Genomic DNA, 19,964 nt, shown 5'->3' on the forward strand with positions numbered 1-19,964 from the left:
ATGCTGGAGGGTCAGCTCAAGGTCGGGGTGCCCGAGGAGGGCACCCACCCAGAAGACCCATGCCTGGGAGCTGGGGCTGCCATGGAGAAGACAGCTGCGGCCGCCGAGGTCCCCAGGGAGGATGGCAACGCCGGGGAGATGCCGGTGAGCTGACCTCTGTGGGGACAGAGTTAGTCCCACCAGGCGGGACCCTGATTCCTGTCCCTGAGGGCTGTCATTGGACTTTCCCCTCACCAGACCCCTGTAGGAATGAGCCACCCTGGGACGCTGATGCTGAACTTCCTCTCCGAGGGGCACGTGGCTCTCTTCCTCTCTGCAACCTTCTCTCTTAGTGGATGGGAGACAGGATGGGGAGTTAAAGAAAATATTAACATTCCAGCTTTTCTCCTCTAATCCAGGAGAAGGCACCAGGCTTTAAAAACTTCATTAACGAAAATCAGAAGGTTGACATGCCTCACACCATCCCAGCAAGTACCTTCCTCACCGGACCCTGTTGGACAGTGCTTGCTCTGATGAAAGTGCCACGGGTCCTTGTGGTCAGGGCCACACAGTGCAGGGCTCACGATTCCATTTGTTCTCAGAACCAGGCTGGAGGTTCTATGGTCCGATCAAGACCAGCCTGGCCAACATGGCAAAACCTCATCTCTAAGAATAATACAAAAATTAGACAGGTGTGGTGCTGCACACCTGTAATCCCAGCTACTGAGGATGCTGAGGCACAAGAATTGCTTGAACCTGGGAAGTGGAGTTTGCAGTAAGCTGAAATCACGCCACTGCACTCCAGCATGGTTGACAGAGCAGGACCATGTCTTAAAAAAAAAAAAAAAAAAAAAAGATGTTGAAACCCCATGTCTACTAAAATACAAAAATTAGCCAAGTGTGGTGGTGCATGCCTGTAGTCCCATCTATTAGGGAGGCTGAGGCAACAGAATCACTTGAGCTCATGAATTTGAAGCTTCAGTGAGCTGAGATCATGCCACTGCACTCCAGCCTGGGTGACTGAGTGAGACCTTGCCTCAAAAAAAATAAAAATAAAAATAAAAGAAAGAAAGAAAGGAAAAGAAAGGAAAAGGCTGCGGTAGTCCTGTTTATCTCATCGGGTGTCTTTCTGTCCGGAAAGATGTTGGTCTTACACCAGAGAGGGCTTGAGTATTTTGCAGATAAATGTACCCATTGTGATGTCTGAGAGGTTTTCTGTTGTTGTCTTCCCAATAACAGCCATTACAACAGCAGATCACCAGACTCCACCAAGAGCTCGGGAGACAGGAGTCTCTGTGGGCTGATGTTCACAGAAAACTCCAGAATCATATAGATGCTTTGAGGAAGCAGAACCTGGAGCTCCGAGAAGAGCTGAGAGATCTGAAGAGGCAGCAATGGGAAGCCAGGAAGAAACCTGTAGCACGCCCACACGCAGGGCGAGAATCACACACTCTGGTACCAAAAGTGCATTTGTGTTTTTGTGTTGTTTGCATTATGTAAAAATAGTGTCCCCGTAAAGATGTGGGCTTTATCGCTGGGTGACATGGTATCACACACGCTCCAGGTGGTGGGGGGTTCCCTATCTTTCCATCATCTCCGTTTCCCATAAGTAATGATTAAAGAACTGGATACATCAGGCCTCTCAGCTGGAGCTCCAGCAGACAGAAGCACAGCTGCCTCCAGGCTGCATGTCTCATGTCTAGAATTCTAAGACATCTCATGATGCGTCAGGACAACAGCAGCAGACCCTTACTGTGGACTTTATATGGGCTAGGTAGGGAGCTTTACCGTCTTACTCTCTACGACGACCCTATGAAGTGGATATTATTACTAACTCCATCACAGTCATGGGCTGGAGAATGCAGAGCTGGGATTCGAACCCAGACTGACTCCAGAGCCAGCTCAGGGGCCTGGTGTCCTTCTGTTCATCCACTAGGACAGCTGTGCAGAATGCAATAGAGACCTGTTGAAATGAGAAAAGTTCCCTTGTACTCCTCACAGGGTGTGCGATGGGGGTGTGGCTCGCTTCCTCAGTGTCCCACTGCTCAAACCTCCAGGGGAGCGTAGAGACCGGCAGACTGTGCAGCTCCAACCCCACGGCAGTGTCTCGGGGTGAATGTTTACAGCTGAAGCCCCAGTGGGCGTGTGTTACAGGGCGCTCTTTCAGTTTAGCTGTCTGTAGGCGGCTTGTGTTTATCAGCTCAGTTAGACCCTCTGCCCTATCACTAGGACAGAGGCTTTCTGTATCCTGGGTTCTTGCCTTGGTGGACCTGAAAAAAACAGATCACACGTGGGCTTGGAGGATGGGTGCAAGGTTTTGTATTGGGTGATGGTAGCTCTCAGCAGACGGGGGAACCAGAATGGAGATGGAGTGGGAAGGTGGTTTTCCCATGGAGTTGGGCTGCCCAGCGGCCGTGCTCTCCTCTGACTGCGCTGACCAATCTCGGTGTCTTTCAGCCAGTCAATGGCTTGCTGGCATCTGCCAATGTGTTCCTCTGGATGCCAGCCACTTGTGTCTCTGCCCGCTAGGGTCTTGGGGATTTTATAGGCACAAAATGGGAGTGTGGCAGGCCAGGGTGGTCTTGGGAAATGCAACATTTGGGCACGAAAGCAGAAATGCCTGGGTCCGTGGGCACAGGCCCGGGGGTGGAGCCCTAGCCAGGGACCTGCCCTTCTCTACCCAGGACTTTCCTGCCCCCATCCTGTGTCACTGCCCTGCTCTCTCCCAAAGGAAGAATCAGCATTATCGCGCTGAAGTAGTCAGTGCCTCCCAGCACCCGCTGCCTTCATAGAACCCTGAGCTTTCGAGCTTGATCACATGTGGCTCAAAGACCGAGTCTAAGACAGTGTGAATGTGGCCAGTGTTACCACTGCCTTGTCTGGGCTCTGTTTCCCGCACATGGGTCTAAACAGCTTGAATCATTAAAATTATACGCACAGGTAAGGACACATGGAACCATGTGAACAGCCTCCAAATGTAAGTGGAGATGTTTCTCAGTGGGTTAAGAAAAGTACTGACATTTCCTATCTGCACTTATGGTGTGAACTTTTAAATCGGTACTTCCAGGACTTAGAATAGTTCCTATACGGCACAGTGATTACAACACACACACACACACACACTCACACACACACGCACACACACATACACACACACATACACACACACATACACACACACATACACACACACACATACACACACACATACACACACATACACACACACATACACACACACGCACACACACACACAGAGGCACCCACGGAATACATTCCAGAGGAGCTTGCTCTGTGGTCGGTTCTCCCAGCATGGCAAGAACAGCCACAAATTCCTCTACAAGAAATTACAGGAAATCTTGGAAGTTACTCCCACTCTTCGGGAGCTCTGCGAGAGCTTTTTCTCCATGGAGATGGCTTCTGTTGCCTCAGAAAGAAAGCGGGTTTAGCCTCTCAGCACAGCAAAGCACCCAGTCCTTTGGTAGAAGGAAGAGTGGAAGCCAGTCAGGCTGTTCCTCCGTCAGAGGTAGAGAGGGGGAAATTGCCACAAATACTGGCCGGGATTGTCTGCCTTCTGTGGGGAGACCCCGAAAAGACCCACAGGGATACTTTTCCCTGCGTATACTGTATGCCAGTTCCTAAAAAATAGCATCTACTGCCCCATTTGCATCATTGTATGTTGGCCGAAATGTTACCATAACAATAACCCCAAGAGTCAATGAAGTCTCATTCTGTCTTCACACTCCCTGCAGTTTTGATCATTCTCTTATTTCGAGATTAGAGTTTGGTGAATTTCCAAATGTTTTTGATTCTGTGCATCGTACTGGCCACCATGGGGCTGTTTATGAGAAGAGGATCTATGCTCACAAGAGCAGACCTGATGTGAAGAAAGAGGACGGGACATGTGAATCCCACACTTCAAATATGCGTAGGTGTATCTGTGTAGTTGCAGTTTTAGGGACTGAGTATCTAAAAGGCTGAGGCACGAGCACCCATGGAACGCGGGCACGGCTGTGTGGGTGAGCCACTCCGGATCTGGTATTAAGGGTTCATTCATAGCAACCGTCTCCCCTTCTCACTCCCTCCTCCTCCTCAGAGGGGACAGCGGGGGATAATTAGACATTCCAGACCGAACACACCTCCTCCCACCTGAAGGATCATGCTGTTCAGGTCAGTCTGCTGGTAACAGGGAAAGTTGGGAATTTGCATTTCGAATCTTAGACAAGTTGTAGAGACAACACTAGAATGAGCATCACACTTTCCTCCTCCGTTACCACATTCCCCGTTGAAGACACAGGAGCCTAAAGGACGATACGTTGGGTATTGTGTATTCTGTGGCCTTTGGGAGCCTGTGATCATTTTGAAACAGGGAACCACAATAAGAAACACAAGGCAAACATGGGCTCCGCAAAGGTTCCTTCACAAACGCTGGGTGAGGGTTTGTGTTCTTATCAACATGTTAGGAGGAAAACCCAGTCCAAGTCCCCCCACCTTGTACCCTAATATTTTCTAGGACATTCCAATTATTTTTGATTGTATTAAAATTTGAATTTATTTTCCCTTTGAAAATGTGAACATTTTCCCTGCATTTTGTCTTTTAGGCATGGGAATTCGCTTTTGGAAAAATTTCACCTCTGCCAGTTGATGAGGAGACGATGCCCAAATACATTTGCCACAAGAGTCAGAGTGCCACTGTCCTGGGACAAAGGTCGTCATCTAACAACTTAACTCCTCCAAAGGTGACCCTTCATGCTTATCATCTATAAAGAGCAGCAGAGGTTCTGGACGCAAACACACACACCCCGTCAGCTCCTCACCACACAATCTCACCTCCCTGGGCGAGCATGGTGCTCCCTGGAGTCCCGCGTTCTTCCAAGGACCCGGGTGCGTGCCTTTCAAACAAGATCCTAACCCACAGCACTTCCGCTGTAGAGCACATTCCAAGTCCTCCCAGCGGCTTCCCTCTGAGCACTCACAGCAGCAAGTGTCTGGCTGGGGCCAAGTGGACTCGGAGCTTTGTTTCCGTGGATGCCACCCATGGAGGTGACATGCATGGTGCTCTCTCCACACGCCATGGCCCATGTGTCTTGGGGCTCACAGCACCCCACACTCCCTGCTTCTGCACTGCGGTCTTGCACCTGCTGCTTGTCAGCGTGGACCCCTCGGAACGGGAACTGTGCTGCTTGCTTGGGGGCCACAGTGCAGGATGCTATTTTGTCTCTATCACATTTTTCCTTGTTAAAATTAGCTCCTCTTTAGAACATTCTGCTGGTGGCCATTGTGTCTCTTGTTGTCCCAGCTTTGTGTCACCCTCACACTCGGGAGGCAAACTCGTGAGTCCTCAGCCAGCAGCTGAAACTGGGTTGATGTGGATGGAGAAGACGGCCCCCCAACTCCTGAAGATGATTTATCCCCTCGCATTCTTTCCCAAAGCAACTGCTGAGCAGATAATACTTTATTCCCTGAAGGAAGATCAGAAATCTACTCCAAGCATTTGTCACAAGTAGGAAAATAGCCTTTTCAGATCCTAAGAGTACAAAACGTCGAAAGTCCCAGGATAGACTGCATAGGTCCAGCCTCCTGTGAGACACGGACTCCTCTCACACTCCCTCATTGACCTCAGTTAATCACACGTGTGCCGGGCAATGTACGAGTAAATAGATAACTGAATGGGTGGCTTATCCATGCCTCGAAACCATGAATTTTTAAACAGCAGAAAAGGTAGAACATTATTTTCATTATGCATTTTTGAATTGAGTTTCAAACACTTTATTTCACTGTTGACTTTATTCTACAATATCAGCCATACAGTTCCTGAATTCCTCAAGAGCGTGGAATGTAAAGTGTATAGTGTAAAATGTAAAATGGGGAATGAGAGACACCAAGTGTGGATGCCTCGTGTGTCCTTCTGTAGGAAACAGGGATAGAATCATCTAGATTCTGTGGTAGCTGGTGTGATGTGTTGCTTAACATTTTAAAATAATATGATGGTTACTAATGCAAAAATATTCCCACATTTATTTTCAGGCAATGAGTTTAAAGACAGAAAGAATTAACTTGGGGAAAACACCACCACAGGAAGATAGAGAGAAAGGTCCTCCCGGGAGACATCAAGACGGAAGTCCGACACCCACTGGAAGGCCGACTTCCGGTGCAGAAAGATGGGGGGTGTCTGAAGATGGAAAGGTGACCTCGGAAACCTGGGTCCCTCTACACTGGCCGCATGGAAAATTCAGATTCAGATAAACTTCCACTTAGGTCTATTAAGAGTACTCAATTTGTTATTCAAAATAGACCTAGTATTAACCTAATTATGTTTTTATTTACGTATTAATATAAATTTATTAATAAATAAATAAATAACATTATTTATTAACCTAAATATGTTTCTATAGATAAAACCTTGAATTTCTTCAGACATGTCTTTAATGCTAAAAAACTGAACAACTTGAATTGGGTTTGAAAAATCAATTGCTTTCCCGAGCTCTGGAGTAGGTATATTTCTGCAGAGTCTTTAAAATAATTGGCTGGGTGCGGTGGCTCAAGTCTGTAATCCCAGAGCACTTTGGGAGGCCGAGACGGGTGGATCATGAGGTCAGGAGATCGAGACCACCCTGGCTAACACAGTGAAACCCCGTCTCTACTAAAAAATACAAAAAACTAGCCAGGCGAGGTGGCGGGCGCCTGTAGTCCCAGCTACTCGGGAGGCGGAGGCAGGAGAATGGCGTAAGCCCAGGAGGTGGAGCTTGCAGTGAGCCGAGATCCAGCCACTGCACTCCAGCCTGGGCAACAGAGCAAGACTCCATCTCAAAAAATAATAATAATAATAATTGACCTACCTTGTAGTGTGGAGTGCAGGGCTGTTGGGTGAGCCCTGGGGTTCTTGCTGGAAATTGTGGATGGCTGAAGATGGCTTCATGCTCCCAGCCTTTGGGTTGGAGGCATTGCTGGCTGCAGGGACCTTGTAACAAGGGGGGCCTCTGACTGTCATTGCCCAGGTAATGCACCCATCTTCCCGAAGTCCACAGAACTCCAGTGGCAGAAAATCACCAGTGCAGGCTTCCCAGGCCGCCACACTGCAGGAGCAGACGGCAGCAGCTGGAGGAGCTGGTGAGCAGGGTCGGGGACTCCTAACTGTTTCCATGCTTCCTGTAAAACGCAGGGCTTTCTTGTCGATCCGCGTGAGTAGAACATCCTACCACAGCAAGGACATGTCCTTCTTGGAGCTGCCTAATTTCTGGCCACCTTTTGTCTGATTCCCTCATTGGGTCCTCACCTGGGAGTCTTGCCAACACCCCCAACTTCACCCCACACACAGCCCACATGCTGGTCTCCAGGGCCTGTGGCTGGAGATTCCGAATCCTACTGGCCGCTTCCCCCTGAGCACACTCCTAGCAGAAGGCTGGGCCTGGGAGGCCTCAGGGGCTTTGTTCCCTTTTCTCCGATTGCCTGCGCATGGCATTGCTGCCACCCTGATGGAGTGCCCTCTCATCTGGCACCTGCCTGGCCTCTTCCCAAGCCCCAGCTCTGTCCATGCAGCTGTGGGTGCTTTCTGCATCAGGGGTCCCAGCAGGAGGAGCCAAGAGTGCCCCTGGGAGAGTCGGGAAAGAATTCCTTCCTCACGTTGCTGCCAGAAAATGGCCATAGCAGCTTCACGAATCCCGCAGGAACCTATCTTGGTAAAGAAACAGAGGCCTCATAGTGGGCAAGCCTCAGGTGTGGTCCTTATGCACAACACAGCCCAACCCCGTGGGCACCACTCCCCCTGGGCTGCCTGGCACCTGGACTCCTTCCCATCCTTGGCCCAGGCCTGTGTGGCCCTGCAGGGCAGAGCCCAACCCTGTTTTCCTTCTGGGTCTGCTCCCCAGGCCTCCTGTCCCCCAGGCTGCTTCATGGCCTCTGCAGGGAGCTTCGCAGAGGTGAGGCTGGGGTCATCTGTCCGCTTCAGATCACCCCAGGCTCTGTGTGCCCTCACAGTGCCCTCTGCACTCCTCTGCAGGGCAGGGAAGCCCTTCCCATTGGGTCTGCACCAGCCTGGCCACCTTGTTCCTGCTGCCCCTTTCCCTTCAGGCCCCCGGACAAGATGTCAGTTTACTTGCAGGTGCCGGGCAGAACGGGAGGCCTTGTCTCCCACACACCTGCTGGCACCTCCGCAACCTCCAGGCATCATCTCAGCTGCCAGTGAGGCCATCCTGGGGAAGCCCCCGCTGATCCCTGGCTCTCCTGGAAGCCTGTGATTCTCCTTCACCACGGCCCTGTCCCTTCATAGGTCCCGTAAGCCAATGGCACAGGGATCCGGCTTTTCTCTCCTGTGTCTGCCTCCCGCAGTACCGGGAGAAGCTTCAGGGCCGAGGCAGTGCCTTTCCATCCATGAATCACCTGATCCATCAGAATACTCGAAAGAAAGCGAAGCCCAAGAAATACTGACTGAGTGTATTCATTAAAGAAGTAATGTTCCTTACAGGATCACCTGTTGTTGAACTGATCTGACATGTGTATGGTGATCTCATGAACAAGAGAGAGCCTGTTCACCCATTCACTTAAATTGGATTTAGCAATTGCATTAGGATAATGATATTTCCACAATGTATATGCACTGGCCTTCTAAATTTAACTTATTTGCTTTTTAGACAGAAGCTCATCAGTCTTAGAGAGTTCCGAAGGTGTATTTCTCAGCCACGTTGAAGCTGATGAGTTGACCGGTTCTTCCCCAAACATTGAAGAGCTGCAGGTAGGTGAGCTGAGTGGCTTCTGCAAGGGTGGCCGGCCCAGCTCCCCTCAGGGAGACCTGAGAAGATGACCTTTTCGTCCTGGGGAAGTGAGATTCAGAGCGGGTGTCAAGAGAAGGTTGCATCTTCCCATCTTCTCGACAAGAACAGAAAATTAAGTTGATTCCAAATGTCTATTTCCTGAGGTTCAGCCTTTCAAAGACAGACTATTTTTTAAAGCTTTAAGTTGGTTGCATTTAGCACATAATCAAACAAGATGAATATTTTTCATGACTTATGAGTTCCCCATGTCAAAATTTCATTTTTTATCATTTTGATTTACAGTTCTCAGTTGACATTAATAGACCCGAAGGCAAGAATAGCAAGCATACTTCTAAGCCCTAGCTAGTGGTCTACTTGTAACATGCTATATTTTACCAAAAAAAAGTCAACAAAATAAAATTATTTTCTCTACGGCAGGAAATTGGGCTGTGAACTTACATGTGATGTAAAAGTAGGCACCTGGCGGGGAAGTCTCAGAACACAGGTCCCGCTTGTTTTCTGTTCTCCTGTGAAAAGCCCACATTCTGTTCTGCCCTTTCCGACATCTTCAGTTGGGGGACGAGTATGAACATCTTTTTGTTTTGTTTGGGAGTCCAGCTAATGAGTTCACCTGGAAGCCTCAGGGCCAATGATCTGCATTTAGAAAGCGCGCAGCCACAGCAGGTGGTGTCTGTGTGCTGTTTGTATCAGGTGTTGAATGGGGCAGTTGTGACTGTGGCCACCCTGACCCCAGGGCAAACATACAAGTAGGAGATAAGCACTTTAATAAAACACAAAACATGGTCGAAAGTCCTGGTGCTGACTGTCTGGGACTCAGCCACGCCCACCGACTTAGAGGCAGAGGCTGCAAAATGCCAGGGCGAGGTGCATTTCTCCCACCTCATACTGCAGTGTTCATAGAGACCACGGGAGACTAGGATTATGCTCTTTCTGCAGAATCTTCCTGTAAACCCACCACCTTCCCTAGAAACAGCACAGCCCATGGACACTAAGATGAAAAAGGAGGAAGTACAGGAAGAAAAACGACATCCAAATGGCAAGGGTCCAGTTTCCCTGAGTCAATTTCCAGGAGCTCTGCATGCTGCTCCCTCCAGACAGGCCACGGGGCGCTGACCTGGAGGCCAGACGTTTCCAGCATTGTTGACTGCCAGTTTATTTCCAGTAAATAAAGCAATACACTTTTCAGGAGGAAAATTTGTTTGTTTTAAATACTTAAAAATTCCCCAAAACTATGGCCTCAAGTATCTTCCAGCCACCACATTTTAGCCCTTGAGGAGAGCTCAGTTCCGGAAGGACACGTCAAGGTGGCGGTGGTCAGCATTGACTCAGGAAGGGGTCAGAAGAGGCACCGGCTGCAGCTGCAGCCACGGTGTTTTGTGAGTTTCGAGGAGACCCAGTCCTGCTTGGGGCAGCACATCATCGCTTCTTCTTCAGCTCAACAGGTGGTTCATCTAACGCCTCTTGTTGGCCTGTTAGAAACTGGAAGTCGGCCTCATGCTTGCTTTGCCGAGTGAACTCTGCCTCGGTAAAGGCGAGTTTATGTCCTGCAAGTGCATAAAGCATTTGGACAAGTGAGCAACAGGGAATGCTACTTGCAGTAACAGTTTGAATTCCCTGAAATGCTTTTGTCTTTAGTGCAGTGGCTGTAGTGGTTCGTCAGGGGAAAAGGAAACCCACATCATTTGAGTACCTGATCTTGCCGTCTCCATAGGTAGGTCCATGAGACATAAGTGATGTTCCTCCTTGGCTAAGTGCATGGAGGAATCAATCACTCAAGCTCATGAAACTGTAAAGGTGAGGACACAAGACCTAGGTAACGCGCTGTGCCCTCTGCTAGTGCCATCCTTCCTTTCTCCCCACAACCAACGGTCACCCACCTCTGTCTGCCCCCACGTCCATGGCTGCCCCACCCTCCCTCCCAGGTCTTCATCACATTTCTCTTCTCGTGACTCATCTTGCATCTACTTCTTGTGTATCTTGCATTGGATATGCCAAAATTCTTTCCCTTTTTGTATTTTGTTTCTTTTAATGATATAAACTCCAAAATAGATTGTATGATTCTTTTCATGTGGAACATTTTAAAAATTATTTGTGCTTTATTACTTCTGAGAGTAATTGATTCTTTAAACGATGCTGGAGTTTTTAGTGTCGGTTAAAAATTCACCTTCGGATACAGAACTGAACACATCCTTGCTTCATTCACCGAGTTGGTTTGAGAGTAGGTGAAGGAGTCGTCTTGGTTCAAACCCCATCAAATAGGAGGCTGCTGTCCCGGCCAGCAGGTGGTGCACACCGTCAAGGTTTGTTTGGTGGATGGTTGAAGACAGTTAAAGCAGCCAAGCATTCGCTTTTACTCCCTTTGTATTTTCTCAGCTGAATTGACGCCTATATTTCTGAGCTATGGTTAAGAGTGACAGTGCGATATAAATAACGAAAACACATTTTGTCATTTGGAATTTTCAAATGCACTTATCTTAACTCCCCAGATCTTGAGACTATTTCTCTCATATATTTTCTTTTGCTAATTTTCACATGAGTAATATTTTCAATGCGAAGACAAAGATATTCTTTCTACATTCCTTGTCCAGCATTATGCATATGAGGTTATATAATATTTGCTGATAGTTAATGAAAATCAATACATCTTTGGGATGGGCCGTAGGAGCGTATAGATCAGAAGAATGGGATGAAAAGGAAAGAAAAAGGTGCCAAGAGTAATTTTTACATAGTAATTACCACAATTCCTATGGCCCAGGATTCTAAACTCACCAAGTCACCAGCCATGGATGATCGAGACTGATGGCCACTGTGTGCACGAGCTCATGAAAGACGGATATTTGTGGGACAGATCGTAGCACTTATTCATTACTGATAACCACACTCAGGGATGGGAATTTGGACCTGATCTATTCCGTTAGTACAATCTGGGGGGAAATATCACAGCTGGTGTCTAGAATACCATGTAGGCGATAATCATATAACAATTCTGAATAGAAGAAAAATAATGAAACCACAATAATCAGACTTTACATCATTTTTCATCTTGGAGTTTTTGTGTTTCCATAAAGGTAGGACGGGCACCGAGCGAAAGTTGTGCCATCACCACCTTCCCCGACACCAGCCAGAAGGAGCCGAGCGCAGATAAGAAGATGACCGTCATCCGGTTTTCTAACGGCGACGTGAAGAAGGTCAAACCCGATCAGAGAGTGGTGTGTACAATGGATCTTGTTTTTTAAAGATCTGTCTTTTTTTAAAAGAAATCAAAACTAACTCAGTTATTAGGAATGACTCTGCACATCCATACCCCATCTCCTCTGTGTGTTCAGGATGGGGTGGGGGGGGAATGGGCAGAGCACAGGCTGTGCAGTCGGGTGAACCTGTGTGTTAGCCTGGCTGTTCTGCTTCCTCGGTGCACTCAGGCAAGTGAGACTCTGTCATCAAGACCCTCCTATCTGCATGGTGACACAAGAGTGCACCAGCACCCCTCCTGGCTCTGAGTTCAGTCAGTATTTTCAGCTTTTCTAAACCTCTGCAAAATGTGGTTGATAATTACAACCTAACTCAACAGACGGTTATGAAAGTTAAGTAACAGTCCATTAAATAATGTCTCTTCTGCAGAACTCTCTAGAAACACAATGGTAAACACTTAGTAAATGTGCATTGATTGTAGAACTAGCATTAGTATTGCAACAAAGTTAGAGTCAGGAGCTAATCCCTGGTACAAGCTGGAGGTGAGATTCAGGGAGGTGAGATTCAGGGCTGTGACCCCCTGGTTCACACTACATGTCTCTGTGTGTCCAGGGATCACAGACAGAAAACACAGATGCTGAGGAGTCTGGAGGGTTTCCAGGCAATGTCTCCAGGGTGGCAATACTTTTGTCCAGATAATCCAGGGTATAACTTGATTCTCACTGAAGAAAACCTGGGTAATTTACAAAACAGATTGTAAATAAGATGAGATAAGGGAGGTTAGGGCAGGGCTTGTAGTGCATTGTGAATAGTCTCTTCGTACCCACACACTACCAAATTGTATTCTAAACATTTCCTTCTTTAGAATGATCAATTTCCCTGTTGTTAGCCAAGCTTTGGGTACAAATTTAGAGGCACAGGGTCCAGGAGTTCCGAGAGACTGCAGAGCGCATCTCTGGTTTTTGTGTTACTTGCTTTAATGAGAGGCGCCTACTTGTGGCTCTGTGATTTTATCCCACCTAAGCCTCTTGACCCTTACTGAGGGTGGATGTTAGAAGCCCTGAGTGTGGACACAGGCGTGGTGTGCCCATCACGTGCTCTTCCACCTACCTGAACTAACTCGCATGCTCCCTTTTTTTCTCACGGGGAAATGCAAACAAGGAGAGCTTGGATGACCCCCTTTAGACGGTGGCCTGTGTTACATCACTGCCAGTGGGGGAATCTGTGATACTGATCTCATAGCCTGCCCCAGCCTTTCATTGTGAGGTCTGGGTTTCCGTCACTTTGGAGTAGGAAATAGCTGTTTCTTAGCCAGACATGCAGGTGTAGAGAGGCAGAGTGTGACAATATAAGAATTGATGAGGTGAGGATGAGTCAGCGGGAGAGAACAGGGCCTGGCACAGGCCTTGGAAGGACATCCTCCTGTTCCGACCTTTTGCGTGGTCAGAGGTAATGGCCACTGCAGGCCAGCGAGTGTGCACCTCCCCAGGTCTCCTGAGGGCACCTCCGTTCCCTTCGAACCTCTCTGGTCTCCAAAGGGAACCCCGACCCCAGCGAGGAGCCAGAGCTTGGACTTGATCATTATTGGAATGATGCAGAATTGAGCATTTGTGGCTTTCTTCTGACATTTGGACAAATTTCCCATGTGAGAAAAATGCCTTTAAAATAATGGCACAGAAATAGTCCCTTCGACTTCAGTGTGGTGGTTTTTCTAAATAAGTCACCACTCCTATTCTCTCCTGCCTTCTCTCAGCCTTTCTTTGACGGGCAGCGATGCTCTTGCCATGATAGATGCAGACACACAGTGACCTGCCAGGTCCCAGAGCTCGGGAGAGAGTGGATGCCTGTCCGTGGTCCCACTGCAAAATGAACATGTACATCTCACTGATGTCTACTTCTGGATCCTTAATTTTTTTTTTTTTTTTTTTTTTTTTTGAGACGGAGTCTCACTCTGTCGCCCGGGCTGGAGTGCAGTGGCGCGATCTTGGCTCACTGCAAGCTCCGCCTCCCGGGTTCACACCATTCTCCTGCCTCAGCCTCCAGAGTAGCTGGGACTACAGGCGCCTGCCACCATGCTCAGCTAATTTTTTGTATTTTTAGTAGAGACGGGGTTTCATCATGTTAGCCAGGATGGTCTCAATCTCCTGACCTGGTGATCCGCCCGCCTTGGCCTTCCAAAGTGCTGGGATTACAGGCATGAGCCACCACGCCAGGCCTGGATCCTTAATTTTTTAATAATTCCCCCTTCCCTACTTATGGTCAAGGCTCGCTTGACACAGATGACTGTCCTCTTCCAAAGCAGCTCTTCCCCTCTTCTTTTCCCCCACTTTATTGGAAACCAGAGGGTGTCACAATGATGGGAAACTTCACAGTAACATGACAATTCAAGAGGCATAACCCAGGGACAGTTGATGACTGGAGCATTTCTGCTGTTTGGAGCTGCTGGGAGACCCTTGGTCTGCGAGCTGTGAGGTTTGGGTCTTGGGGCTCCCCACTCATATTCACTATGCTGGACCTGGATCTCCTGCAGGCCCCCAAGGTTGCCAGGTCCAGCAAACTCTAGCTCAGAACCCACCAGGTGAAGGACTGGGAACTCCACCTCGGTCCAGTCCTCTCTCCCACTAGCCTAGAGCCACAGTGTCTTGACTTCTGGGCTTGGGTAACAAGCCCTCTCCCCATGTCCCCTTGCCGTGGAGGGTGCCCATGGACAAGGTCAGCCCACTCCCACCTGCTGGGACAGTGCTTTTACCCACCTGCAGGAATGACTTTACTAGATTAAATCCAGGTTCAAAATGATAACACAGACTGCCTCCCAGCATAGGTGTTTCTGGTGCTTACAGATTTACTATCATGCAAATGCTCAGATGACGCGCACGACCTACCCTGATGGTTTGGAAGTTGTGCAGTTTCCTAACAAGCAGACAGGTGAGTGACATCACCAGGAACCCGCATGGGTAGGTGCCTTTGCATGTGAGTGTGTAGAGGTATGGAGACTTGCAGGTTAGCAGACACTTGAGCCCTGTAGGCAAGTTCCCCACAGCAGCAGCTGTCCAGATAATTTGGGGCTTACCTTGCTTCATGCATGTTTTCCTGGTTCTTATCCAAGAGCTGTAAGCCTGCGGCTTCCGTGTGGGTGTGTAAGTGCACCCAGGTCTGGACGCCTCTGTAAACGCTCTCAGACCTCAGTTGGGGGCTTGTGTTTCAGCTTTTCTGGGTGGGCCTGGCTACATGGCTCGAGCAACAACCGAGATAAATGTTACTTATTCGCACAGTGCAGCCAGCTTATTGTCCTAAAAGCCACCACGTTCTTTCCCGAAGTCTCGCCTGGACTCTAAAATGCCATCCTCTGGGTAATCCCTGGGTCTCTTGGGAACTGGGCTGCACAGCAGGAGGTGAGCAAGCCAGGGAAGCTTTATCTGTATTTACAGCCACTCCCCATGCTCTGTTAGGCCTGAGCTCTGCCTCCTTCAGATCAGTGGCAGCATTCCATCCTCACAGGAGCGCGAATCCTACTGTGAACTGTGCACGTGAGGGATCTAGGTTGCGTGCTCCTTGTGAGAATCTAATGCCTGATGATCCATCACTGTCTCCCTTCACCCCCCCAGATGAGACCCTCTAGTTGCAGGAAAAGAAGCTCAGGGCAGCCGGGCACAGTGGCTCACGCCTGTAATCCCAGCACTTTGGACGGCTGAGGCAGGCAGATCACAAGGTCAGGAGTTTGAGACCAGCCTGGCCAACATAGTGAAACCCTATCTCTTCTTAAAAAAAAAAAAAAAAAAAATACAAAAATTAGCCAGGCATGGTAGCAGGCACCTGTAATCTTAGCTACTCGGGAGGCTGAGGCAGGAGAATTGCCTGAATCTGGGAGGCAGAGGTTGCAGTGAGCTGATATCATGCCTTTGCACTCCAGCCTGGGTTACAGTGTGAGACTTCGTCTCAAAAAAAAAAAAAAAAAAAAAAAAAAAGTTCAGGACTGCTACTTGTTCTACATTGCGGTGAGTTGTATGATTATTTCATTATAATGTAATAATAATAGAAATAAAGTGCACAGTAAATTTAGTGCACTTGAATCATCCAACATTCGCACAACCCACACCCATGCCAGTCCATGGAAAAATTGTCTTCCACGAAACTGGTCCCTAGTGCCAAAAAGGTTGGGGACCACTGCATTAGATGAGAGAACTGTTTGGGCCAGGCGCAGTGGCTCACGCCTGTAATCCCAGTACTTTGGAGGGCTGAGGTGGGGGGATCACCTGATGTCAGGAGTTCGAGATCAGCCTGGCCAACATGGTGAAACCCCATCTCTACTAAAAATACAAAAATTAGCCGGATGCGGTGTCGTGCACCTGTCATCCCAGCTACTCAGGAGACTGGGGTTGGACAATCTCTTGAACACTGAAGGTGGAGGCTGCAGTGATCCTATATCGTGCCACTACACTCTGGCCTGGATGCAGAGTGAGACTCCATCTCAAAAAATAAAAATAAAAAATTCTAGTTTGGTGATGAACTTACTAATATTTATTTGTAATTTTTCTCTTTATTAGGAATTTGTTTCTTTTTAAAAATCCTTAACCAGTGACACATATTTTTATACCTTTAATGCTTTCTGCTTTAAGTCTATTAAATCTAATAGGTACAGCAGCTTTCTTTCAGTTAGTTAACATATGCCTGGTATATCTATATCTATTCTTTCTTTTGCTACTTCTAAATCTTTACCTTTAAATATGATCTTATAAGAAACAGACATTTAGAAAAATATATAATCTGAAAATAACTTTCCTTTTAACCTGAGGTTTTATTGCATGAACTGAAAATGTATCAGTATCCTAACTGTCCTCTACAACCAAATCAAGAGTCTTTTAGTTCTAATTCTCCTCCCCAGTCTTTCATGCCATTGTGTTGGCTTCTGCCAGGATTTTTACTCTAAGTTGTTTTCACCTCCAGTATTAGTTATGATTATCACTGTGGTGTTTATGTGGCCAGTGTTTACTTTAAACTTTTTAAATGTATGCAGAATTTGGGGCTTTTCTTTCTTGTATCTTGGGCTTTTCTTCTCTGCACCACTTCCTTCTACTTGACGAGCATGAAGAGATGGGGGCAATCAACCCTATCAATTTTGGCTCACCTGAAAATGTCCTTTGTTTTGCCTTGTTCACGAATGGTCGTTCGTCCTGATGCACCTTCTGACTCCTCATCCCGTAGCTATTCCATGGCCACTGTGCAGCAGGCATTGTTTTAGGGCTAGGGATTCAGCAGTGAGCAAATCTGTGAAAAGTTCTTATTTCATGACATTTTATTGGAGGGAAGCATAAAATAATCAGGTAAAAATAAAAATCAATATAAAATATCAGTCTGCATGAAAAGCTACCAAGACAAACAAGAGGGTAGAAAGCGGACAGGGAGTGTGCTGGGCTGCTGTCTTAGGGGCCGTTGAGGAGGGCCTCACTGAGAGGTGACATTTCAGGGAGCCATGAGTGATGTGAGAGAGGGAGCTGTGTGCATGTCAGGAAGAACATTCTAGAGTGAGAAAGAGCCGTGAAAAGTGTGGTGTGTCTGAGGAAGAGCAAGGAGGCCGGTGTGGCAGGGGTAGAGGAGATGAGGTCAAAGGGCCAGGACCAGGCTGTGTAGACCATTGTGGAGAAGCTGTTGGAGAATCTTGAGCAAGGGAATGACAGTGATTTTTCTCAGCATGTTGAGGACTTTATTCCAGGCCCACACGGTGTCTGCTGGAGGATCTGATGGTGGTCTAATTTCTCCCTTCAACTGTGATTTTTTTCCCTTGCTGCATTTAAGAGCTGTTCTATCTCCAGCTACATTATGATCTGTCTAGTTATGGATTTAACTTTGTTCATTGTATTAGGGATTTGTTGTGCCTTTTTTTTTTTTTTTTTTTTTTGAGACGCAGTCTCTGTCACCCAGGCTGGAGTGTAGTGGCGTGATCTCAGCTCACTGCAATTTCTGCCTCCCCAGTTCAAGTGATTCTTCTGCCTCAGCCTCCCAAGTAGCTGAGACGACAGGTGCATGCCACCATGCCTGACTAATTTTTTGTATTTTTAGTAGAGATGGAGTTTCACCATGTTAGCCAGGATGGTCTCGATCTCCTGATCTTGTGATCTGCCCGCCTCAGCCTCCCAAAGTGCTGGGATTACAGGTGTGAGCCACTGCAGCCAGCCTGTTGTGCATCTTAAATATAATCACCGTGTCTTTCATAAGCTAGGGTTGCCAGATTTAGCAAATAAAAATGCAGGATGCCCAGTTGAATTTGAATTTCAGGTAAACAATAAATGAATTTGTTTTTGTTATGAGTAGGTTTCATTGAGTATGTGGGACATATTTACACCAAAAAGTCATTTGTAGTTTATGTGAAAATTCAGATTTAACTGGGTGTCCTATATTTTATCTGGGAACACTATCAAGTTCAGGGAAATTCACAGCTATTATCTTTATCAATCTTACCTTTCCTCCACCTCCAATTATAGCTGCATGACACCACCTCATTCTAGCCTCTTTCCATCTTCACATATTATATTTTCTTGTGATCATCTGGGTAAATTATTTATCTATTTCCTCAGTATTCTCTTCAGCTGAATATTATGTGCTATTGAATATATCATTTTGGCTTTAATTTTGAAGATTATATTCATTTCGTTTGTTCTTTTTCAAATCCACCTAGAATTTTTTCTCGTTTTCATTTTCAATTCCCTACTTTAATTTTTAAAATATTCTACAAACATTTGCCTTGTCATCTGTTTCTGGTAGCAGGATGCTTGCCATCTCAGAGCTCTGCGTGGCACTGGCTGCAGCTGGCTTGTCTCTGCTGGTACTTCCTCATGGTGTTGCGTTCCCTCACCTATTTTATATTTGTGCTAGTGGCTTGTGTTGGTGGCAATCATATGGGGCCCAGTCTGGGAGATACTATCCAGAAAACTTTGTTTCTACCAGGTGTTTCAGGGCACGACCAGCCTGGGATCACTTCACATTAGCTTCTTAGTTTAAGGTGTCCCAGGTACAGGTAGCAGAATTGCAATTGCTAAGGGTAAATGAGGGTCACCCGGTAGTGACACATTCTTTGGAAATAGCTCAGAGATAGACAGCCACACTCCTTGGTGCTCTCCATCTGCCAGCAAGGAGATATTTTCTAGTTCCCTCTTTCCTTGGGGCTCTAACCTTCAGAGAGTGTCCTCTTTAAGCATGGATGCAGTTTCAATTCCCAGACAAAGCCCTTCATCCTATCCCAGCAGAGCGACTAAGGGCCAAACCTCCTGGAGACTGCAGAGGACAACAGGGCAGTCGCAGGTCAGGTTCGGGTCTGCATTCCAGCACCCTCTGGGATTTGTGGCTCCTTCCACGAACTTGCATGTTCATTTCCCAGGGTTTTTGTGATTTACTTGAGCATTCCTCAGTATTTGTAGTGGATGTTTGGGTGGGATGTCTGATCTGCCCATTGCCATGGCAGAATCAAGGCCTCTGTGGGGCATCTGCTCCTCCGTGACACAACGGACCTCCAGATGGGCCCTTGAAGCTGCTGAGACTCAGGCTGTCCTACGAATTCCTGGTTCCCAACCCTTTTTCTTTTTGTCCTAATATTTCAGCCAGCGCAGCTGTGTGTCTTGTTAGAACGTTCACCTTCACAGGCTGTCATTTAGGCTCTCACTGGGCATGTAGCAGCAAATTGGGCACTAGAGCAATTGTTCTCGAGTGACCTCCAGCAAACATTTGACAAAAGAAAAATTACACTTGCTAGTTTGTGAAGGTCATGCTGAGCGATTAATATTAACGCCAGTCTTTTGAAAAAGAAAAGTATTTACAGGTCTGTATTTTATTTTTGTTTAAAAGGCCTAAAACTTTCACTCTCAGCTGGTCCATGTAGAAGGTCTCAGTTCATTTTCCAGCAGGAATTCTAAGTTCTGTTACTATTCTTGGATATATTTGTCATACATTCAACAGTTCTGCCTATGGCTGACATTTCCAGAACAGAGTGAAGCAGACGTGCCATTGTTTCCACTCCTTCCATTTTATAGGTGC

The 19,964-nt window shown here is 47.4% G+C and overlaps 1 protein-coding gene across 1 annotated transcript in view; it reads left to right on the top strand.

The window, feature by feature from the left end:
* The window catches only part of TCP10 (T-complex protein 10A homolog 1), a 24,101-nt gene continuing 4,137 nt past the window's right edge, over positions 1-19,964 (top strand). The window contains exons 1-6 of the mRNA XM_078001180.1: positions 1-144; positions 1,219-1,434; positions 4,581-4,718; positions 6,007-6,165; positions 6,978-7,089; positions 8,610-8,714. Coding sequence (XP_077857306.1) covers positions 1-144; positions 1,219-1,434; positions 4,581-4,718; positions 6,007-6,165; positions 6,978-7,089; positions 8,610-8,714 — 874 coding nt within the window. The remainder of the gene's footprint in view (positions 145-1,218; positions 1,435-4,580; positions 4,719-6,006; positions 6,166-6,977; positions 7,090-8,609; positions 8,715-19,964) is intronic.

The sequence above is a fragment of the Macaca mulatta genome, chromosome 4 (assembly GCF_049350105.2).
Source record: "Macaca mulatta isolate MMU2019108-1 chromosome 4, T2T-MMU8v2.0, whole genome shotgun sequence".
Classification (NCBI taxonomy): domain Eukaryota; kingdom Metazoa; phylum Chordata; class Mammalia; order Primates; family Cercopithecidae; genus Macaca; species Macaca mulatta.